This window comes from Triturus cristatus, chromosome 5_2 (assembly GCF_964204655.1).
Source record: "Triturus cristatus chromosome 5_2, aTriCri1.1, whole genome shotgun sequence".
NCBI lineage: Eukaryota > Metazoa > Chordata > Amphibia > Caudata > Salamandridae > Triturus > Triturus cristatus.
In genome coordinates this window covers 874,408,443-874,433,236 of record NC_140588.1, presented here as the reverse complement: position 1 = coordinate 874,433,236, position 24,794 = coordinate 874,408,443, and the positions used below count along the sequence as shown (strand labels likewise).

The following is a 24,794-nucleotide window of genomic DNA, read 5'->3' as shown; positions in this document are numbered from 1 at the left end:
ATGTGTTCTGGGAGTATAGTCATTCCCTTCATTCCCTAGGGAACTTTATTTTTTGTTCTTAGGCACACTATGCATTGCATTGGTACTGACCCATCCCCTTCATGCCACATCTGGCCATGGAACAGGGATCCATGGCCCCTGTTCACCACCCTCATACCTGGGTTCATGGGAGACCTCAGGCCCCATCACCAGACTCCACGGTTAGCTGTACAACAGCAGCATGATATATTGGTTAAGAGACTTGCCAAGCCACTACTATACTCCATTGATCCATTGCCTTTCTGTGCCTCCTTTCCAGTCACTCATGAAGCAGCTTGGAGAAACATTGGGGTTTCCTCGTTAGGCGATCGAAGCTCAGACTCCTTTGTATATATTTTTCTCCATAACTGATTGCAACAGTGTTAAGGCTGTCACCCTTAGTTTTCTGAGGCAACCCCCAATACTTTACCTACTACCCACTGCTCTAGCCCGTAAATCCGGGACACTTTATCTCCCATCTATATCGTACGGCTCAGCTGAAAGCACCCTGTCTGGTGGGCGGGCTCACTCCGGATGTCCTGTTTATATACTTTTCTATAGCTCTCTAATTCCTGGAGGCATATTGGTGCTGGCTTAAATACTAGCAGTCTAACGTAGACCAAGAGAAAGAAGTTATCTAGACTTAGTCAGGTCTTTAGCAATTTCCTGAAGACTAATACGTTTGGGGCATCCTTGATAAGTAGTGGGAGTGCATTCCAGGCTTTTGTGGCTCCCAGTACAACACTCTTTCCTCCCCAGGTTGCCTCCATAAACCTGTAAGGCAACACAATTTTAGGTGAGGCTATGCTTAGGGTCTTACCTGGAGTATACCATATAAAACTCCTAAAGAGTGGGCCTTGTCCACACACTGCTTTATAGGCGATGCAGCGTACCTTTTGAAAGATCTGTCTAATGGGGAGCCAGTGCAATTGTCGTGTAGCATTGGAGGGCGAATGATGTTTGGGGATCTTGTATAGAAGCCTCACAGCTGCATTTTATAAGATTTGTAATTTGTTAATTACAAACTGGTTAGGGAAGAATAGTCCTTTGTAATAGTCCAATTTAGTCATGATCAAAGATGTCTCTAGAGTTTTATGGAGATGAATTGGAATGAAAGGTAGTATCTTTTTAATAGTCCTCAAGGTAAAAAAAGGCAGAGGTCAATGCATTAATGTTAACTGTGAAGGACAGATATGAGGTATGAGCTCCAAACAGCAAGGCTTCCGTCTTTGTTAAACTGTGGATGGACAAACTGTCTAAAGCTAAACTCTGCAAATTGCACACAGCTGCTAAACCTCGGGCCAGTGTCTTTATCTTTAGACACAGACGACAATCTGGGTGTCCTCTGCATATGAAGTTGGGGAGAATCATTTTTTTTTTTTATAGGTCTGCCAGTGGGGAGACTTGTATGTTAAAAAGCGTTGGGCTGAGCGGCGATCCTTGTGGGACCCTGCATGAAAGGGTGGGAGGAAAAACGGTTCATACTGACCAACTGCTCTGTCCTGGAGAAAATATTTCAGTACTGTCCAGGTTCTGCCATTAATCCCTAATTTGTGAGCCAGTCCAACAACAATCCGTGATTAACGGTATCCAAGGCTGCCGAGAGACCAGACCAGGGCTGCCCCTTTTCCCTCGTCTACTGCCATTCGATGGCCTTGATCACTGCCGACTCTGTGCTGTGACTAGCACAGAAAACAAATTGAGTGGGATCCAGATTACTGCGTTGGATGTACTCCATAAGCTGAAAACTAATTATTTTTGTTTCAATTAATTTTGCTTGTATTTCTAGAGACCGCAATGTCCACATTGTCTGACGGTTCAGTAAGTGAACTAGATAACGTGTTGGAAAAGGGGATTGGTTGAAATTTATTCCAAGCCCAAATTGAGGAGCTGGTTGGGCGGTCTTTAGTTGGGGGAAGTAGGCGTATATATCCGAATGTCAAACAAAACAGCATTGTGGTCTGACCCGACTAAAGGTAGAGTTCTAACATTAATGAGGGCTGGGTTATTAGTACAGATTCCGTCCAAAGTATGTCCTGCCTGGTGGGTGGGGATGTTACCATCTGAGAGAGGCCAAGCTCTTGTCATTGTCTGCAGAAAGGTTCCAGCCCCTCTTGAGAGGCATCTAGGTGAATATTTGTCACAGCACCGTATAGTCCATAGTTAGAATGTGAGCCTCGAGAAGATTACAGATTTATTGAGAGCTTGTCTAGGAGTGAGCCCTATATTAAGAGTCTGCTTCACAGTGCTTGGAGGCGATCGGCATATTACAAGAAAGTCTGCCTTATGGACTATGGCTATGCCTCCCCCTTTTTTTCAGTGGCCGATCTAGTCTGTATATAGCAAAGTTCATGGGGAGGGCCGCTATTGTATCTGGATTACTTGCCAGATCTGCCCAGATTTCTGTAATAAATGCTAGAGAAGATCTCTGGGTTTCCAAGAACAGCCAGAGCTCAGCGCTGTGTTTAGCCAGCGATCCAGCATTTATTAGAGCACAGGGCAGGGAAACATTTTGTGTAGAAACACTGGTTCTGAAACTTTCAGCTGGTTGAGTGGGTTCTGTTACCTCAGTAGGCAGGTCTAAGGAGTGGGAAGTTATTGTGAATCTTACATGAGTGCAACAGTCCTGACAGGTGGTGGAGACATCGGCCCCAGAATTGAGCAGTCCATGGCACGGTAGCCTGCATCCCTACCTGGATCCAATGCGAGCAGCTGATCTCTTGGGTAGTAAACAGTTTGTAGACCAGTTCCTAAACGGCCAGCAGTATTGACGCTGGACACAGATCAGCTTGCCTTTGGCGCACCTGCTAGGGTGTTCGGCTTAAGGGCAGTGGAAGGGGTTGGGGCTGTTTTACGGACAGCACTGGGAGGAGGGGTGGTCCGGGTAGTATATGTAAAGGGACAGTGTTTTAGGCCTCTGGGTACAGGGAGGGTAATGGGTAGCTGGAGTAGTTTTTAGGGCTTGGAGGAGGGGGTAGTTAAGGCTTGTTTTTTTTTTTTTTTGTTTTTTTTAAATTGGGGGTTAGGGTTTAAGGGTAGTAGAAAGGGTTTGGGTAGTTTTAGGGACATAGTCTGCGATGGGAGGGGGTTGGTGGGAAAGTTTTGGGCCTCTCAGTGAGAGGCAGGTAGGGGGTTTGAAGACTAGGGTGGAGGAGGGAGGTCCAAGAAGTGGCTACTTTAGCCACGCATACCCCTTTACCACGCATGCCTTTACCACGCAATTTCATGGTAAAGGAATGCGTGGTTCGGGCAGCTTGGTAGAGGCATGTGGTTTTGCCATGCATGCCTCTATCATACAACTGTGTATGGACCTTTGGCTGGAGACCAATAAGCAGGCAATTTACAGCCTAAGGCAAGCATGCTCAATGACTAGATTGTCAATTTAGAACCATAGGTGTACCCAACAGGACGAGGACACAATGGAAAATCATGTAGGCAAGCCCTTCTCCTGGTTCTTCTTTGTCTCCCAGGCACCTTGCACTCCCACATCCAATTGATATTGGTTTCTTAACTTGTAGTTTTACTCATTCCCCCACCCTAGTATTTTCACGATGTAGCATTTTCTTGTTTTTGAGTATGCCTTGATCTTCCTACCTACGTTTAACCACACATTTTCTACCAAATTGATTGCTCTCCTTAGTTACTGTTTCCCATTCCTTCACCCTCGCCCCCTTCACCATCCCCCTTTCTTACCCTTGATTTTAGTCTAATCCGCAGTCTTCATTTATTTTACAGAAAGATGCATGCTCTCCAGTTTTTCAACCAGCATACCTGTATACAGGGGCATGCTTTCCTGTATATAGGATAAAGCCATGCTTCTTGGCAAGTGTTTGAGATTCAGAAGCCTTGTGAGCATGCATTGTAGGTTAAAGTTTGAGTTAGCTGCCAAACAGAATTGCTGACACTGGGCCGGATTACGATGACTGTAAACTAGCCACCGGCAGGCTGCCGGTGGCGGGTTCCCCGCCATCGGTAAGCCAATTACCACCCCCAGATCAGGATGATGGGCGGACTGCCGGTGGATGGGATGTCTGTCCGCCAGTTGTCTTATACCGGCAATCATTCCGGTTGCCTGTAGGACCCACTCTGCATCCACAAAATAGTGGTGGTGACTAGCAGGCACCGTTTTCCAGATTAGGATGCTGCCTCCCCTCCAGCTTGTGTATGGTGGTTCAGCCGCCATTCACAGGCTGGTGGATGTGCTTTGGGGTCCTGTAGCGGGCTCCCACCCCCCACCCCCTTCTGTAGGGTCACTAAAGTTTCGTACTGGGGGGCACCTAGGGTTGCTCAAACATTTCCCTGCACCATGGTGCCTGCCATGTAGTGCAGGTAAATGCACAACTTGCAGGTTACCATTGCGGCGGGTGCTGCAGTCAGCAGCACCTGTCGCAATGGTAAAAATGCACAATGCGACCACCACAGTGCTGGTCGCATTGTAATCCCATGTGCGGGACCGCCGCCTTGCACAAGGTCACAGTCCCCCAAATTTATGGTGGTCGGACTGAAGTCTATCCGCCATCGTAATCTGCCCCTGTATATGGTATAATCTATACATTTCAAATAAATGTACTTGTACTAAAAATATAACTTTGCACTAATTTTAGTATTATCTGTCTTTTAGTTAATGTTGCCGATGTGATGGTTATGTAGCTAGTTTACAAACTATTTAAATAAAACCTTTTTTACTAGAAGAATTTTGAAGTCCTCAGACATGTCAAGGAGCCTGGCGTTCAAGAATGTTTGGTGTAACTAAGGTTTCCTCATTAACTTTTTGCTTTAATTGCCCAGGCGTATATTTTGAACCCCATCCTTCTAGTAAGAGATTCCATTTTGCACAGCGTCTCCTATCCAAGCAGCTGATTCAGTAAAACTGTTTGAATGTGTTATTTCTGTTCCGGATATCTGAATTTTACCTTGTGTGTGAATTCTTACTTGCCTATGCTCTGGAGGATTTTAATGAGTGCTTATTTAGGATTTGTTCATTTCTTGTACTTGACGTTTGTGGCAGGACTAGGGTTTAACTAAATATATATATTTTGTCCTACATTAGAAGACCGACTAACGGACCTAAAACCTTGCTCCATTAGTTTGCTACATTTTATTTCCTGTGTCTGGTAACTTGGATGCTAACTAACCTAGATTTTGTTTTCTCTAGGGTGGTCCTTGGGAGAACATGGAGAATGGGCCAAATATAGCAATTTTGATGTGGCCACACATGTGCCTTTGCTGTTCTATGTTCCTGGAATAACTGCCATGTCAGTTAGTAGTCCAGTGTTTCCATTCATTAACCCCTTTACTTACAATCCAAGCAGCATCCCTCCTCCAGGTAAAATTTAGATTTTAGTGAGTTCTGCTATGTGTAAAGCTGAATTTGTAATGTAAGATTTTTATTTTACGGTTTTGTTTTTGTATCGGTTTTTTAATCCGGCTAGTGCGACCTATCGTGCTTCAGTATGGATGCATTTTAATTCCTCCAAAGAAACTAGTTTTACGCACTTCACCAATCTTACTTTACTTTTGTTGAAGTGGTGGAGTGAAGTCCTAAGAACGTCTAAGCTGGCTGGCCATCTCCGTGCTGAAGCATTAAAACATCTTGTTTAACATTGATATAACTGCCCAGAGCCTAGTCCCATATGTCCAAAGCAGGTGAAGAGTATCAATTGTAGTTAAAAGTGAAGTATGTCTTAAACTGTATTATAGATTTCTGATGACTACTGAACACAAGTTTCCATAGCATATTCTCAATAGTTAGATAAGTGTTGAATTGTGCAGACAAGAAAAAGCAATGAAGGTCCATTTAGGAGAAATCTCAGCTGTGAAATTGGTAACGTGCATTATGGAAATTCTCGTTTACAAGGTTAAAATACAAATTTATTGGCTTGTATTTCGGAGGTTCACCAATGAATAGCAGGGTTAGCCAACTTTGATTGGAACCAGGATGCGTACGCTACTGTTTATTTTGTGGTACAAAATGCAGTGTGTGAATCAAGGCAGAATGATGAACCTTGCAGTGTTCTTGAAATGTAGCTGATGTGTGCCAAATGAAGAAATTTCATACAGTGCATGACCTACATTAAAATTTATGTTGTAGGATAAATTGGATGATATTTCTTTGGCGCAGAACATTTGTTTATTTGATTCCATCCTAGTCCTCCTTCCCAAATTATGATTTTTGGTGGTTGCACATTGGCGATGAACAGCTTCCTTAAAATCTCCCAAACCCAGAAGGGAATTAGTCAATTGCCTGGTAGGCCCAAAGGACGTATGTTTGTTTAAAAAAAACTTGAAAAACACCTGAGTGACACAGCATCAACATTTTCAAAAAAACTGCGACTGTAAAAAACAGTAAAATGAAGACCAAGGCCTACAGTAATTGATGAAAGCAAATTAACAGTGCTTGAGGTCTAGGGGTGACAATCTAAACTGGTATGTGTACCTCTGTGCAAAAACTCTACAGTAACGTTACCTGGAACCTTATGTAAAGGACGAACATGCCATAACTTGTGTCAGAATTTTAATTCAATCAAAAACGATGATTTTCAGAACACTTTGGTATAGATGCATCTCTAGTAAAATTTTAACTTGTCATTATGCCAACTTCAAGCCTCTTTGGTATAGAAGATTCCATATGCAATGACAGCAAAAAGTACAATAAGGTTGCCTACCTACCCAAGTATGTCTTTATAAATTACACCATCCTATCCCAAACACTTAATGGTAGATCTCTACCCTGCATTGGGCTTACTGATTTACCTTTTTGTTAACTCGTACATCACCTTCTCGAGGTAATTACTCAGATTCCCTGTTGGATCCTTTATTTCTTTTTGCAGTTGTGACTCGCACCAACCTCTATGTTCATTTTTAAACATATCGAAGGCATATTTTACTGAACCTCACACTAGATGCACTCTGTTAGGCAGGAAATCATCTGCTTTTCCTCCCTTATTTTGTAGGGGGAAAAGACAGGAGGTAGGTCCCTTGGTTTGGTTATGTTGAGTTGTAATGTCTTCCTGAAGCACTGATATAGGGAAGATCACCCATTTGGAAACGCATTGCACTTGCTTGGTAACCTTTTACTACTTTGGCCATGATTTGATACCCTTAATTTAGAGCCTTTGGCAATATACAAATAGCCTGCTTGATCAGCTTTTTCAGTTGCTAAGAGTTTATTCTCCAGGTGCACTCTTGTTTGGGTCTTTGTGCATTATCTCATGAGTTGGGAGCTTCTTTTGCTTTCACCCTTTAAATCTTTGCTTCCAGCCTGTGGGAGCTCCTCAATTTGTGTTTTCCACACTACATTGGGTGCTTGGAAAATTTGCCATGAAAAACGATTTTGTTTTCCAATGCAATTCTGCAGAGCTACTGTATGAGGGAAGAAGTGCTTAATCATCAGTGTGTGTGTGTGTCACTTTGAGGTGAACTTTAGACCACCTTTGTGCATTTGATGTTTAACACAGTATTTTTCTTATCCGCACAGGCCAGACCAGAGGTATTGTTGTTGAACTTGTTGCTCTCTTCTCAACACTAGCAGAACTTGTGGGATTGCCTGCACCATCCGATTGCCCAGATTCATCTTTTAGTATTGATCTGTGTACTGAAGCTGCGAGCCTTGTGCCACACTTCAACGTCTCGGATGATGAGGACGATGATCTCATAGAGTCTGTTGCCTTCAGTATGTATCCACGACCTTCTGATATTCCTCAGTGGAATTCTGATCGACCAGACCTCAATGACATAAAAATCATGGGTTATTCTATTCGAACCATAGATTATAGGTATACTATATGGGTCACTTATAATCCAAGTAACTTTAGCCCTACATTCCAGGATATTCATGCAGGAGAGCTATACTTTGTAGAGGAAGACCCTAATCAAGATAATAATTTGTATAACCAAACCATGCAGGATTCTGTTTATGCAAAGTTTCTTGGATTTATGAGACCATGAAATGTACATTTCCGTCATATTTGTGTATTTCCAAAACGCTACTTTTTGTATTAAAATACATTTTTTCTTTGTATTGTTAGTGGCTTTTTTTTTTATACCTTGTGTTAATTGCTGCATTTCTCTTTGTGGCGTCCGTTGATATAATGGATGTCACGGGAAGCTAGGAGTCTAACACGCATGTAGCGAGAAGGAGATTGTGGCAGTTGTGTTTGAGAGGATTAAATTATAGCGACTTCAGTGCAATTTTACAGTTATTTCTAGGTATTTTCATTGATCCAATTAAAATTCAATAGGATGAACCCTTTGTAGAATCGTGAAGCTCCAACAAATGTTCATTGGATTGGGACTTTTTCCCAGAGGTGACAACTACTCACTAGTTTATGGAATATATATTTTCTCCTCCTGGGGGGGCTTTAACATTCTGTTTTCTTATTGGGGTATGTTGGTATTCACTAGCTAACTTCGCTAAGCATCACTTCATTTGTATCCCTTATATTCTTCCCTCCTTTTCTGTTGGACTCTGTACTTTTAAACAAATCTGCACATTGTATAACACCATGTTTTGCACCTTTTCCTTAATCTTTTGCGAACTTGAGTTGATCTAAAATCATTGTTGCTTAGCACAGCAATTGTGATACGAATCCGCTGAAATGCTTTTTTGATATTTGTAAGAAAGTAGGTCACTGGTTGAGGGTGATGGAAACCTACTTGAGCAGGAACTGCATTCCTTGTCAGGGTGAGGTACAAACAAACCCCAAATTAACGTGTCGCTGTGTGAATTATTTATGCATAACTTCAAACCTTAAATGTAGATGCAATAAAAGGAAAATCCCACACAATTTAAAAACTAGAGTAAATTTTAATAAACTAAGGACAAGAATCCTATTGGTAGAACCAGGGATGTGCAATTTTAAACTTTTGTAAAATTAGCACCAAAAAGCACAGGGCGCCAACTGTGAATATCTCGTCGTGCTAGACCCAGGACAGAGACACCAGTTCAGTCTGACCATGATGGAATGCAAGCCAGCTACACGGATCCAATTCAGCCCTTACCTTAAATCCCAGTTGCAAAGTCACAGTAGGCAGGCAGTAATACCTTAGCCAAAGAAAGTGATGTGGCCCAATCCACCACTTGGATCAGCCAATTCCCATCACAGAAAACTCTGCCCATGAGGACAGTAAGCAACAGTGGCCACTGGCAGCTGTTGGCGTCAATAGCCAGGCCATCTAGTGTTCTGTGACCTCTTGAGGTTTCTGAGTGGTGGGGGCAACAACACAAGGTGTTGGGCACCCTTCATCCACTTTCCTTCCCACCAGTTCAGGTGTGGTAGCCTGAGACTGGCCACTCAGCCCAGGCTCTGTACCCTGGGGGGGGGAACTACCACCCCCTCTCAAGGGTGACACTGCCCGTGTCATGCAGGGTTTATCCCGGTGTAGGTCCCAGCCCTCTGTCTCGGAATGCAGGAGCACCTCCAGGTCAGAAGTGGCCTCACCAGGGTCAGTCTTGGGGTGCTCTGGTATCCGAGCTAGCAAGCTCTGATCCAGTGGTCCTCCCACTATGGTCTGTTTCCACCTCCTGCCCCTCCATCTGGGCCTCAAGATTTCTGGGTGTATTCTCCTTTTTGGAGTGGTACTGTCAAGCCACCCTTGTCAGGAGACCTGGGAGGGTCAGCCGCCAACTCTTTCCCCAGAATATACTTTATTTGCATCCGGGCACTGACTAGGACTCTGCACTCAGCCGGGTCCCCAACCCACCCCAGGGATACCAAGGTTATGGGGCTGAAAGTCCTGCCCTTGCGTCTGAGTCACCCTGCACACCTGGCCGGTGTACCGCTCTGGAAAAACCAGCCTTTCCATTACAATGGTTGGCTATCCCCGGTGTCCCTCAGAGTGGTGACCGGGATCTCATTCCCTTTAACCTGGTGGTTTGATGACTCCCACCCTCTGATCACCAGCTCTGTGGGTCCACCTCCCAATTAAAGGGGGCATGGTCTATCACCTGCCACCGGGGACTATTTATCCCAAAGGCCATATTGGCCACCCAGTAGGGGTCCCACCAGTGGGTGGTTTCTTAGGACCATCCCCCTGCTTGTGTCCTAGCTAAGAACAATTAAAACAGTGGGGATGCAAATTGGTTTCCGGGGCCACCTCCCACCAGAACCACCTCCCTGTTTCAGAAGGGGCATGGGAACCCTCTCACTCCCCTTACCCCTCCCACCCCCTTTCTCTGACTTGTCTGGACCTCTTTTAACCCCTCCGGCACTCTGCTGGGGAGGCTGGGGGACCTGAACTACTTTTCGGGGTCACACCCTGATAATGAGCCAGTGGTTTGCCTCCTTAGCATGCTCCCTTGGGCCAGTGAGCTTACTTTCAGTGAGATGTTGACGCAGAGCTCTAAAACAAAGACTTGGCATGTTATCCCTAGCAACCAAATTGTGCAAACCTTGCTGATCTTTCACATCACTGCCCTTCACCCAACCATCTCGTGCCTTGCAAAAGCAAACTACACAATCTATCCAGAACTGATGGGCCAGCTTCTGGCTGTCCCTAAACCTTTATGCTTTTCAGGGCTGAGGCCATATTTCCTGACCAGGGTTTCCTTCATGGGGTGGGGGCATACCTCATCCTGTCCTTCTCTAGGGCCAGTAGTGCGTCTCCCCCCTCACTAGGGATATGCTTCCAGAGTCTAGCAGCCCCCCCTCATTGTCCACAGGGATCCGCTGCAAAGCTTCAAACCACTAGTCAATGGTGTTCACTAACAACTAAATCAATCACCGGACCTTTAGGAATGTGGACCGTCTTGTCTCCAGGGGGCACTCTAGGTTTGCTGCCACCTATATTGATGGAATCTGCATGCCTGTCCTTCATGCCCAGCTCCTGAAGACTCTGTTCATGATCAAACCACATTTTTCGCTCCCATGGCCAGTTTTTCCTTCTCTTAGGCTCTCTAAGCCTTTTTATTTATCTGGAGTTTGGCCATCTCCAGTCTATACTCTTTCTGCTTTCCTGTCTGCCAGCTTCTCTGGGGACAGGCCTAGGTAAAACCTACTGCTTATGCAGGGAGCTTTAACTCTGGAGACCAGTCCTCCTCCTCAGCTGACTGCTGCAGCTCAGAACTGATGCCTAGGTCCTCTACCTTGCCTTTCCACATTTCTTCTGTTGCTGCAACCATTGACTGGTGGTCTTCTGCCAGTGCCCTTGTTTCGATTTAGATGCCCGTACATAGGTTTCCCTGAATCATGTCCTTCTATAGGCACAATTCGCATTGCCCTTATTTAGGCATAGAATCCCAGTCCTTATTTAGGCATTAGCCATGCTATCCAAATACAGGCATGGTCACCTATATCCGTCCATCCCAACGTCACAACAAGTTCTTAGAAACCAGAACCTTAAGCCATCGGGACTTTCCCTAGCTAGGATTATTGAGTTCTCCAAGAACTCATCTATTAGGCATGAACTATTCCTTAGGGGTCATTCCTGATGTCTTCCTCTGCCCGACTTTGCGTCAATGCTAGCATTCCTAAGTACCTTCAAGGTATAAATATACCTTCTCTTACCATGGCAAACCACGGCACAGCTCATCTTGATATGGCTCACCACGGCAAGTTCGGAAGGAATTTAGAGTCCCCACCTGACGCACTGATCAGACGCTGTCATCCCTGCTCGCAGAGAATCCAGCTTCCAGTGTTCTAACTCCCTTCGCGGGGTGTTTGGAGTTTGAGATTCCCACCTCCCATTCTAAGGTATGGAGCTGACTAGAACCTAGAGGGACTCTTGGCATATAAACTTAGTATATACCATACTATAGAAAACAGCACCTACTTCTTACCTTGTACTACACTTAGGTAGAACTATTTAGAAGCATCAGACGAGCATTGACTTTTTAGCCTGTGTTATTTATTTATGTATATATGAATGTCATAGCTAAAAGACAATGCTATTGCAGTATTATTTCTTCTTACTGCTTACGCTGTGGGTATTATATCTTGCTTACTGTCTAATGATTGTAACCGCTCATATCTCTTACACGAGAAACAAGACTTTTCAATAAATCCTTTTTATTGAAAGGCCAGTCTATCTTTTTCTTTGTAACTCTGAAGAAAAACTAAGCATGCACGATTAACGGAGTTAAACTGTTCTCTATTGTTTCCACAATTCTGAGACCGTTCTGATTCTAAGGGAAGCAAAGTTGTCATGTTTATGTGGTTGTCAGAAACTACTCCCTTGTTTATTCGAAGTTTCTAGTGACCTCTGAGTTAGCAGGTACACAAGTAATTAAGTTTAATGTACTCTATAGAGGCATACTGACTTTAGTCCTATGCAAAAACTATAGTGTATATTATTCCAATGCACAGAGCCTATAAGGGAAATAGGAACTACACTACACCCTCAAACTTTTTCAACTCCATTTTCCTGTTGATCTTGGCTAGAAGTATCCTCTCCTTGCAGTACTCCTTGAGATGGACCACAGTGTAGGCCTCCATGTTAGTCAGCTCGAAATCAATCCTTGCATGTCTGGTTTCAGGCATCGCAGTCAAGTAGAATAAGAGGGTATTTTAAAAAAGGAAAGGCCAGTCTAGGAGAAATGTTAAACTTAAATTGGTCTTGCATTCATCTGGGATTTTCTGTTTTAACACAATCACTGTATTGCACTGCACAAACCAGTCCAAATCCTCACTGCTGATCACCAATGTAAGAAATTGGGTTACTGGTTGAGGGTGAATCCCTACTCAAGGAACCAGTCATTGTCCAGGAAAGGCACAAGCAAGCCCCCAATTAACTTGTGCTAAATTATCTGGTAGCTTGGCACAGAGCAATCTGGCTTAACTTTGAGGCAGTGTGTAAAGTACTCATGTAGCACTTCAAACCGTAATAAATGGAAAACGCATCCCAGGAAAAATCCCACACTAATTTAGACAAATGGAGCATTTTAATAAAGACCCAAATGACAAATGCTGTCTGTGGAACCGGAGGTATGCAATTTTAATTAGTTTAGTGAAAATGGCTCCAAAAAGCACTGAGCGCCAACCTTGGACATCTGGTCACATTAGACCAGGACAAAGTCACAAGTTCATGCTGACGATGATGGAGAGCGGGCTGGCTACAGGGACCCAGCTTGGCCCAATTAAAGAGTACCATACATCCTGGTGGTAAAGCATTCAGAGGTTGTACGTCATTAAGGATGCCATTGATGAGAGGCTTGTGATGTCAAAGCCTGCGTAGGGGAAATCCACGCAGCAGATTGGATACATTGGTAGTGCTCAGAGATGCGCAGCAGAGGAGATGCATTGGTTGTGCTGAAACCACAAAGGCTCACAGAGCACCTTCAAGCCCACTTCCAAGGGTTCAGGACTGGGGTAGTCACACTTTTCAGGGTAGGACTCGCAGATGGCTGAGACCAGGTGCTGGGTTCAAGGCTCTTGGAGCCTTCTGTCAATGAGGCTTGAGTCCAGGCCAGCCAACTAGCCCCTGGAGTTACTCTAGGGTCCTAGGTTTAACAGATGCAGGTACAGTCCTTGTCACCCAGGCAAGAAGGCATCCGATCAGCACAACAGGAGAGCAGTCATCCAGAGTGGCAGTCCTTTCATCAGTACAGCAGTTCTTCCCGGCAGTCTACCGGTCCAGAAGTATACTAAGACTTTGGGACTAAGGGTCCAACATTTATACCTTGTACCCACTTTGAAGTGTCGGAAGCAGGTTTCCACCCCCCTCAAGTATCGGTCATTCCCCTTCCTCCCTGTCCTGACCCCCAGTTTCTCTGAGGCCACAAACTAGTGACAACCCTTTGTGTGCTCAGGTTGCACATTTGTGATGTGCAAGTGGGGTATGTGACAGTGTGGAAGCTAAATAAAATAGTCACACCTTTATTTGTATATATGGGAACAGATAGCATGGAAAACCAAATGCCTGAGTTGCAAAGTTCAACAGTATTTTGTGCCCTCAAACCGCAAAAGGAGTTTTCTTATGTCACAAGAATAAGAGTCTCTGCAGCTATGGACTAATACATCAAGTGTCCATGCTACAGACAGTTTAGGATACACAGTTATTAGATACAGAGCTAATCAGATTAAGCTAATATTATGTGCTACCTCCATGTTACAAGGTGGTGGTGGTCATATCCTTCCCACATGTCCAGATTGGGACTGTAGGGTTTCTTCAAAGCTTAAGCAATGCAGTAACCAACCAGCAGTAGACTCATTGTCTCCTCCACATATGAGAACAGTGCTTAAGGGTGGTGTTGCTGGGCTTATCTGTAATTGCAAGTGATGTCCTTAAGCAATCCTTGTGTTAGGAGCTGTTTACTTGCAGCAAAGTACATCAGCTTACATAAGTTCAAAATATAAGCTGTGCAAGTTCTGAATTTATCACAGAACTCAGCAAGACATAAGTGGATTTCATGCTGAGGCTCCGTGCGAGACGGAACGACACTTTTTGGGTGTTGTCGAATATGGATGAGTTTGGTATCTACGAACCGCAAATGATGAGTTTAGTGGGTGTACGCGTTTTCGCTACGCAACCACGCATGGTTCGTCTCATTTTTGGGTTTGTCCGTCCGAACCCTCTGGTTCCATTTTAGATGCGGCATCCATCTTGTCTCTTGCCCTCAAGTAGCCAGCGAACGGACTTTGTCTGCTCTGTGACCCTGGGACTCCCAAGCTTACACGAAGGACACGTGTTTCTTTGAGGGTGACTTTTATGATGGGGGAAATGACACGGCGAAGGCAGATGGCCCCGCTCGAGGCTCATCTTACCGTGCTAGTCTATTGTTTCAGTCGTGCATGCATTGGGCACGAGGTCTTTGATCCTGTAATCAAGTTCCCGTTATTACTCCCAACACACTTTTCCAATCTGTCGTGCATCCTTGTTCTTTCTTTGCATCTGTTTCTGTCCCTTCTCTTAATGTGTTTACAGTCAGAATGGAATGTGTTTAACTGTGGGGATGATATGTTTTTACAGTTGGGAACCGGCAATGCTGCTGTAATTATGTTCCGGCCCCCTGAAACATGAACGCGACTCTTTTGAAGTTTATTGTGGGAACTGAGTTGTAACCTTTGTTTGCCATGTTGTGCAATGGCACAAATATGTATAAAAGGAGCGATCCACTTTTGCAATTCGAAGCAGTCTCCGAGAACCTACGCGTTGTGTACTTCTTGCGATTTCTGTATCCCTGCAGTAAATAAACGCTGATCTTTGACGTCGCTGGAAGTGTCCCGTGTCTCTGTGTTTTGTACGCCAGAACAGGTAACCCACGAAGGTTTCAGGTGTTGTCCCCTGGCACCGCTGGGTCTTAGAATAACCCAGTCCTTCAGTTGGCGCCCAACATGGGGCGACATCAGCGGTACCGGTCCAAAGCCCGACGATCGTGAGGAACTTCGTGTGAAATCTCCGAGGGAAGGTGCACCCCACTTCATCGATCCAGTTGTCGAAATAAGTGGCCCGAAGTCTCTTCCCGCGAAGATTCCCGCTTCCAGACGGCTGCGACGGACTGATGCCCTGACTGTCGACCTGTTTTGGCGCCTGGCGTAGTCCTTTGTACGGCGAGACGATAGACTGGCCTTCCTGGTGACGCCATTGCTCTTTCAGTTAAGTATTTGTGGGTCGCTCCCAGAGTTACCTTGTTGTTTGCATGGTTCCATTGCATTTGTGGTTCTTAGTCGTTGGTTCTTAGTTGTTGGGTTTTATTTGACTATTGCAATTGCCAAAAACCGAGGGTCTTGCATTTGTTGTGCAAGGATATCATAATTCGATAGCCCTCGAAGTTTGTAAACTCTTAGTGTGCACGATGCTTGGCCGTAGTACTTTGTTTGGTTTCCTTAAATGTTGCAGCACGGATTCCCGGCTGGAGGATTCATGTCCGATACCTCCGGTTGGAACTCCAATTTATGAGCTCTATAGTCGCCATGGCGTAGGTCCTATCGTATATAATGAATATTGGGTTTGTTACACTAAAAATGATGGTGTTCTTAGTTGGCCATCACATGGTAGTTTCGAAACTGCCGTGTTAGATAATCTTGAAGCTAAACTGTTTAAAAAGAAGGCTAGGCCGGCCATGTTTGATTCCTTCCAGTTATGGCGCAAAGAGGCCAAGCAGAAATAAATCAAACAGATTAAGAAAAATAAGAGAGAAGGTGTCATTACGGTGATGCGAAATGCAGAACAGTATCAGCGAGACAAAGATGAGAAGGAGCAGGAAGTCAGTGCTCGACTTCATCACATGGCGGTGGATAAGTGTTATCCGGCGTTACTGTCTAATTCTGACAAGACAGGAGAGGAAGTGATAGAAGATTCGTTATTGTCTTATCTATTGAAATCACCACCTCCCTATGCTCCAGATACCGTGGGTCCTATGATTCTTCCTATTCCTCAACCTGCTGTTCTGGCAGCTGCTGGTCAGCCCGTCGTTCCTCCTGCTCTCCCGAATCCTCTTGTGCCGCAGATTGTTCATCCTCCTTTACCACTTCTTCCTACTGCTCCTTTGCCAGTCCCTTATCAGCCTATTGTTACCACTCCTCCTGTTATCCCGTCCACTGCTACCGTCTCTACTCCCACTGTTGTTGCTCCTGTACCTCCTTCTCCTTCTGTTCGTAGCCTTCTCTTTAATGCTGTTGCTACTCTCTATTCTCCGATTTTTGGGCCAATACTCGGATCAACTCTTTCTGATGTTGCTCAGAGGCGCAGTCAGATTCCTGATGGTAGGGAACGTGAGTCGTTGGTAAAAATGGCGCGTAAATGGATTCGCCATCCTGTGAAGTACACCTCGCGTATAGTGTTTGAGACATTTTCCCAGTTTAATGCGCCCACACAGCGATTTGTGTTCGAGGAAATGTGTAAATCTTTGAGAGAAGAGTGGGATCATGATGCGGTTGATAATATACCGCCCGAGGTCTCTGAGCTCCAGAATCAATTTACGACTGGTGTGATTGTAGGTGATAATGTTCGATGTGCTCTAGAGCGTCTGATATCTTTTCGATGTATAGTGCAGCCTCGAGCATTGTTTAAGGACGAGACTGAAGAGTGGATGGCAAAACCTGGTCAGTATCCTATGCGGGAAGTTCCCCCAGTATGGATGCCAGGTGATCCTAATGCTAATCCTGCTATTTCAGCACGTTTTCAGAGAGTTTGGATACACCTCCCTTGGAAGCGATCGGAAGTTTTGCAGGTAAAGCAAACCTTGCCCGACCCCCGTAAAAATCCTGCCGGTTATTATGAGGAGTTGTCCCAACTAGTGGATGCTACCGTTATGAACCTTGCCGATATTGACATGTTGTTTGGCAATATAGTGCCTCAGCCGATTTGGGCGAAAATTCGTCATGAGAATTACGCGGCAGAGTTAGGCGGTGACTGGGCTGCTCTTGCGGCGGCAGACGCCCAGCAAGTTGGTGGGGCTAAACCTGAACAGCTTATTGCGGATTTGCCCCAGAGGATCATTACCCTTATGAAGACACTTATGCCAGCAATACGCGTTAATTGGGACAAGTTGTCTGCGTGCAAACAAAAGAGGGATGAGAGTGTCTCCGATTTCTTTACGAGATTTGAGGAGGCATTTATTGATCATAGCGGTCAGGACATGAGCTCTGAGGGTGGTCAGCGGTTGTTAGTTGATAAATTCGTATTGAATTTGTTGCCTGAACTCAGCAACAAGCTGAAGAATTATGAAAGTCCGTGGGCTGTTTCTACCACTGCTCAGATATTAGCCACGGCCCAGTACTACGAAAACAGAAGGAAGAAAGCGAACGCGCAGACAAGAAAACGAAGGATCTTAAAACTAAGGTCTTATTGCAGCAAGCGTATCCTCCGCGCTCGAATTACAATGACTCGCAACAGCCAAATCGATCGCAATCGCAGTTTTCTAGATCACAGTTGCGTAATGACCCTTCTGCACCTCGCTTTGTGTTGGGGTATAATCAATGCGCATATTGTCGGGGTGAGGGCCATTTGAAGTTTAATTGTCCAGTTTTACGTGACAGGAACAATGGTGTTTCGGCTCGAAGGTCGTAGTGGTCCTCAACAAGCTTCACGTGGTAGAGGTCGCGGTGTTACTCAGAATCAGACCGAGCGTCCGGCCGTTTCCTCAGACTCGCAAAATTGTTTCGATCGACGCGATCTCTCGTCTGGTAGATCTGCACAGTATCATGTGGATGACTATTATGTCGAGCATGATGTTGATGCGGATGGTATCTACTAGGACAGCCGTAGACAGAGGAAGGGAGAAGTATCAGTTCCGGTTGATCAGAGAGGGCCTTATGTCACAGTTGCCACATTGGGCGTAGTTGAGCCTTTTCTGTTGGACACTGGTGCAGCGAAAAGTTCCATCATGCATTCAAAACTCCCTGGCGCGCCTTTGTCTGGCTTAACGAATGTTTCCGTTGGATTCTCTGGCGCCCCCGTTAGCAATCCAGTTTCTAGCCCTTTGCCCCTTACAATTGGGACTTCTGAGTTAGAAGCTCCGTTGATTTTGACTACTGGTTGTGGTGAGAATCTTTTGGGCTTGGATTTGTTGAAACGGTTACATGCGACTTTGTATTGCTCTCCCGCGGGAGTGGAGCTTACATTGGGTCAGAGAGTGATCTCCCCTATGTATTTGTCGATTGATAAGCTCCCACCGGAATTGAGTTCTCTTCCGGCTTCTTTGTGGGCGACAGGTCCCAAAGATGTGGGCCTGTTGGATATACCCCCTTATGTTGTTCAATTGAAATTCAACGCGCGACTGCCGCGCATACCCCAGTATCGTATCTCCCTTGATGGTGAACGAGCACTATTAGCGATCATTTACGATTTGATCGATAAAGATGTCATTGAGGAAACGCGAGGTAACGTGTGTAATAGTCTTGTGTTGCCTATTTTGAAGCAAACTGATCCCTCCAAGCCTCCTGTGTACCGTCTAGTTATTGATTTAAGGGAGGTAAATAAAATTGTTGTTCCACAGTTTCCTGTGGTACCTGACATTACAGCTTTGCTGACTCTGATTCCAGCCTCTGCATCATGGTTCTCGGTAATCGATCTGAAGAATGCGTTCTTTAGCATTCCGATTGCTGAGGAAAGCAGAGATTTATTCGGTTTCTCATTAGGTGGTCGTAGCTTCAGGTTCAAACGTGCACCTCAGGGCTACTGTGAGAGTCCATCGATCTACAGCCAAGCTCTTAAGAGTCAACTTGATGCGTTCGTGCTGCCAACTGGTGCGGCCTTGATTCAGTACGTTGACGATCTGTTGGTAGCTGCAGACACTGAACAGATTTGCAAGACTGCTACAGTGTCACTGTTACAGCATCTTTGTGACTTACATCACAAAGTGTCACCTTCTAAACTGCAATATTGTTGTCAAGAAGTAACCTATCTAGGTCACTTATTGTCAAAGGCGGGAAGAAGGTTGACCCCCGAAAGAATTGCAGCAATTGCTCAAATGACTGTGCCAACAACTCAGAGATGTGCGTGCCTTTCTAGGTATCACGTCATACTGCAGACAGTGGATTCCAAATTTTTCACTGTTAGCGAAGCCATTGATAGCTCTCACGTGCAAGGATGTTTCGACTCCTTTGCCATGGACGGAAGAATGTCAGAAAAGTTTTTCTGAACTGCGTGATGCGTTGTGTTCGGCTCCTGTGTTAGGTACTCCTGATTACAGTAAGCCATTTACACTATATGTCCACGAGAGGGAAGGTTGTGCGTTGAGCGTTTTAACGCAACAATTTGGTGGCAAGCAGCGTCCGTGTGCATATTTTTCCTCGACCTTAGACCCGGTAGCTAGAGCGTTGCCGAGTTGCTTGAGGGCGACGGCGGCAGCTGCGGCGTCTATTCGACAATCCGCAGGTCTGGTCATGGATATTATGCTCATTGTGATGGTTCCGCATGCAGTTGACACTCTCTTGAATCGGACAAAAACTCAACATCTGACGAGTGCAAGGTTGTCTGGGTATGAGCTGACCCTTTTGGCAAGTCCTATACAGATCAAGCGTTGTAATGTACTGAATCCAGCGACATTGTTGCCGACTAATATGGAATCAGATGATGTACCACCACATGATTGTTATTTACGAACTGAGGAAGAAACAAAGGGTCGTGTGGACCTGAAAAACACTCCATTGACAGATCCCGATGGTACTTTGTATGTTGATGGTTCCTGTTTTAAATTGCCGAATGGCGATGTGACGACTGCGTATGCCGTAGTGACGTTGAGCACGGTTGTGGAAACTGCGAGATTGAATCAGAATTCAGCGCAAGCGGCAGAGTTGATTGCATTGATAAGAGCATGTGTTTTGTCTAAGGGAAAGCGAGTGAATGTGTTTACCGACAGTCAGTATGCATTCGGCGTTGCGCACAGTTTTGGACGATTGTGGAGAGAGAGGATTTATGTCATCGCATGGTACGAAGATCCAACACGGGCAGCTCGTGAATGATCTTTTGGATGCACTTACACTGCCTAAACAGTTGGCGATCGTTAAATGTAGTGCACATCGGAAAGTGACGGATGATGTTGGTCGTGGTAATGCATTTGCGGATGAGATTGCTAAGAAAACGGCTAAGAATCTTGCTACCCGAATGTATCTGACAGGTTCAGCGAGATGGTCGACGGAAACTGGTATGTGTGAAGACACTGAGTGTAAAAGCAATTCAGAACGAGGCCACTGAAGCTGAAAAGACCAAGTGGAAAGAAAGTACGGGAAAGTTGGATATGCATGGATGTTGGGTTGACTTGTCGGAACGTCAGAGGTGGATGTTACCGGATGCGTATGTATTAGCTGTCGTGACGATGGCTCATGGGTTGTCACAAATTAGTGCGAAAGGTATATGCAAGTTTTTGTCCCCTGTATGGAAGAATGATGGTATTACTAGATGTGCTGAGAGAGTGGTTAAGAATTGCATGGTGTGTTTGATGCATAATCCTGGCAAGGGCACCCCCACTCCACCTGGTCATTTTGCTCCCCCTGTTTGTCCCTTTGAGGTTATCCAGCTGGACTTCATCCATATGGAGAGATGCAATAATCTAAAGTATGTTTTGGTTGTGGTTTGTGCGTTCTCCAGATGGATTGAGGCCTATCCTCTTAAGGATAACACTGCCCTGTCCACAGCGAAAATCCTACTGAAGGAATACTTTCCTCGGTATGGAATGCCACGGATTGTGTGGTCGGATAATGGAAGTGAGTTCGTGGGGAGTGTGATGCAGAGTGTATGTAAGGGCCTTGGAATTCGTCAGAAATTCCATAGCGCTAATCATCCTCAGGCAGCGGGTTTAGTTGAAGGGTACAATGGTACCCTGAAGCTGAAACTTGCAAAGATACAAGCTACGACTGGTCTATCATGGCCTGATGCCTTGCCTCTGGCTCTCCTATCCACCAGAGCGACTACACTCTCGAGTAGGGCTTAGCCCATATGAGATTGTGTTCGGCCGCCCTGCGAACATTTGGGGAGTCCCGAGACCTGAGGCCTTTGATAGTCTTGAGTATCCAATGCTAATCGATTATCTTCATGATTTGACCACTAAACTAAGGTTAATTCACCAACAGGTCTTTGAAGCTCTACCGGCGCAGACAGAGGGTCCTGGACATCAGCTCCGGCCAGGCGATTGGGTCGTTACCCGAAATTTTGGCCGAAAACGTAACTTGGAGCCAAGATTCGTGGGACCCTTTCAAGTCTTATTAACAACGAGGACTGCAGTTCGGTTGGGAGGCAGAAAGAACTGGGTACACGCTGGCCACACGAAAAAAGTACCGATCCCCTCACCAACAGATGGTTGGGTGAGAACTGGTATTGCGGCAACGGAAACTGAGACCCCTTTATGCTTTGTGCCGTTTAGTGATGCTCAACCTGTAGGAGACAATTTGTCGCTGCCAGACACACCGGTGGAGTCATCAGTCGTAGAGAACTCAAGGTCTGAATCGTCGTCCACTCCACCGAACACTGTTTCACCAGCTGAACAATTGTTTGTAGAACAGACTCGACCTGGAAGAAATCGATACTTTCTTCGTCCACGTAGCAAGGACTAATACAATTTTGTTTTATATTTTCCTTTACTGGTGCTACGAACATTATGAACGATTACATCCGTTCTTTTTGAGTTTTTATGTGCTTTTTACTGCTAAGAGATTTGTATTAAAGCTGAGTGTTTTAAGAACCTATCATCCGGGTTAACCGTAGGGCCGTGCGGGTACTCCTTTCTGTTTAGCAGGTTTCTGACACTAGGTCGGTTACTTTTGTCGACTCCTGGGAACTCCTGGGAATTGATAATCGCTACTCAGAACGAAGTGCGTCAAGTACGTCACGGACGGTTTTAGAGGATGGGATTCTCTAAGCTGTAGTAGAAAGGATGTCGGCGCAAAGATCAAAATTGCATAAGATTGTACGAACAAAATGTTTTCTGTTTCAGGTATTCCTACTGTTTCTGACTGTGTCTATGCTATTGGTGGGCGGAGTGTATTTTGGAATACAGTCGTTATTACCTTCTGTTTCACCTACTCTTTCTCCTAAACTAAGCTCAATTACCACTGTTTCTCCACATTCTTTTCATCCCCTGCCTCAACACGAACAGGTTAGACGTGCGGAATTCATGAATAACTCCTTCGTTCAACTCCTACATCAGCATCAGTTGGTGATAAATGCTACCAACTGTTGGGTGTGTGGGTTAATGCCACATACCATGGATAGGGGTATTCCGTATTTGGTTCTTCCTTATAGCTCCCAAGGTTCCGCTCGAGCATTTCAAACTATGTTTCGTAGTGCACTAGATTCCTACCCCAGTCGAGAGCCACGCTCTGCGAACTTCGGTCCTGGTCCGTACCACAAGCCTTTGGCGATAGCGATTGCTGATCTAGATAGAGATGTCTTTGATGCATCGCTTATTCCAGATGAAGAGGTGCAAGCCTATAAGGATCTGAGTGAGGCTGAGTATAGTACGTCAGTGGGTGATAGACAGCTCAAGAGTTCGTCCCCAATATGGATTGTACCCCACCTCGGTAATTTCTGCTTGAAGGGTTTGGGTCGAAATCCGAGAGCACAACTTGGGAACAGTGCTTGTACTGACACGTATGTCCTACCGATGCTCTCTTCCCCTGTTTTTCTGACTGCTAAGGGCACTTATTTCGTATGTTATGAACGTGCATATACATGGTTACCCCGTGATTTTTCGGGTACCTGTTATATTGCGAATCTTTTACCACCGACTTTTACAGTTGCCTCAGACTATCACAAGACTAGAATTGTGAGAGGCGTTATTAGCAAAGAGGACACTGCCGGTCAAGAAGCAGGAGACTTCTTTAAGGGTTTCTTGCCGTTTTGGGGACCTATGGTTAATAGTAGGAACCTAAGACAGTTGACCCGTGTAGTCGAGTCGACTGCTAATATAACTGCGAGTGCCCTTGGTAATTTAACAGCTGAACTTCAGGCGGATAGACTCATGACGTTGCAGAACCGTATGGTTCTAGACGTTGTTCTCGCAGATAGATGTGGTGTGTGTAAAGTTATCCATTCGAGCTGTTGCATTTTCATTCCTGACAACGCTCCAACTGTCTACCAAGCCATCTCGAAGTTGCACAAGATTTCCGAGTCCATACACGTGGACGAAGGTAATTGGACACTTCTAGGATGGTTTTGGGGCTTGATATCCACTTGGGGTTGGAAAATTCTGATGATTGTAGGGGTTGTTGTAACGTTTCTATTCACGTGTTGTCTTTGTGTACAGTGTGGTCCTGCCTTATGTGGCCTATGTGCTACAACGTGTATAAGACGGCCATCCGTTACCAAGGAGACATTGATGGATAGAATGATGTTCCAGCAACAGCTGAACGATCTGATGAATATCGAAATCGATTCTGATATTGACTAGTGCTTGCCTACATGAGGGCAAAAGGAGCGTCTGAGGTTCCGTGCGAGACGGAACGACACTTTTTGGGTGTTGTCGAATATGGATGAGTTTGGTATCTACGAACCGCATATGACGAGTTTAGTGGGTGTACGCGTTTTCGCTACGCAACCACGCATGGTTCGTCTCATTTTTGGATTTGTCCGTCCGAACCCTCGGGTTCCATTTTAGATGCAGCATCCATCTTGTCTCTTGCCCTCAAGTAGCCAGCGAACGGACTTTGTCCGCTCTGTGACCCTGGGACTCCCTAGCTTACACGAAGGACACGTGTTTCTTTGAGGGTGACTTTTATGATGGGGGAAATGACACGGCGAAGGCAGATGGCCCCGCTCGAGGCTCATCTTACCGTGCTAGTCTATTGTTTCAGTCGTGCATGCATTGGGCACGAGGTCTTTGATCCTGTAATTAAGTTCCCGTTATTACTCCCAACACTCTTTTCCAATCTGTCGTGCATCCTTGTTCTTTCTTTGCATCTGTTTCTGTCCCTTCTCTTAATGTGTTTACAGTCAGAATGGAATGTGTTTAACTGTGGGGATGATATGTTTTTACAGTTGGGAACCGGCAATGCTGCTGTAATTATGTTCCGGCCCCCTGAAACATGAACGCGACTCTTTTGAAGTTTATTGTGGGAACTGAGTTGTAACCTTTGTTTGCCATGTTGTGCAATGGCACAAATATGTATAAAAGGAGCGATCCACTTTTGCAATTCGAAGCAGTCTCCGAGAACCTACACGTTGTGTACTTCTTGCGATTTCTGTATCCCTGCAGTAAATAAACGCTGATCTTTGACGTCGCTGGAAGTGTCCCGTGTCTCTGTGTTTTGTACGCCAGAACAGGTAACCCACGAAGGGTTCAGGTGTTGTCCCCTGGCACCGCTGGGTCTTAGAATAACCCAGTCCTTCAATGCATGACCAACATGATTCCACACTATGCCCTCTGATAATCAAATGCATCTCATACATGTCCCCCATTGGCA

At 45.3% G+C, this 24,794-nt stretch overlaps 1 protein-coding gene across 1 annotated transcript in view; it reads left to right on the top strand.

Annotated features, from left to right (window-relative positions):
* Positions 1 to 8,038, top strand: part of IDS (iduronate 2-sulfatase) — a 109,384-nt gene extending 101,346 nt beyond the window's left edge. Inside the window, exons 8-9 of the mRNA XM_085608003.1 lie at positions 5,174 to 5,344; positions 7,496 to 8,038. Of these exons, the coding sequence (XP_085464129.1) occupies positions 5,174 to 5,344; positions 7,496 to 7,965 (641 nt within the window). The 3' untranslated portion in view covers positions 7,966 to 8,038. The remainder of the gene's footprint in view (positions 1 to 5,173; positions 5,345 to 7,495) is intronic.
* The last annotated feature ends 16,756 nt before the right edge of the window (positions 8,039 to 24,794 follow it).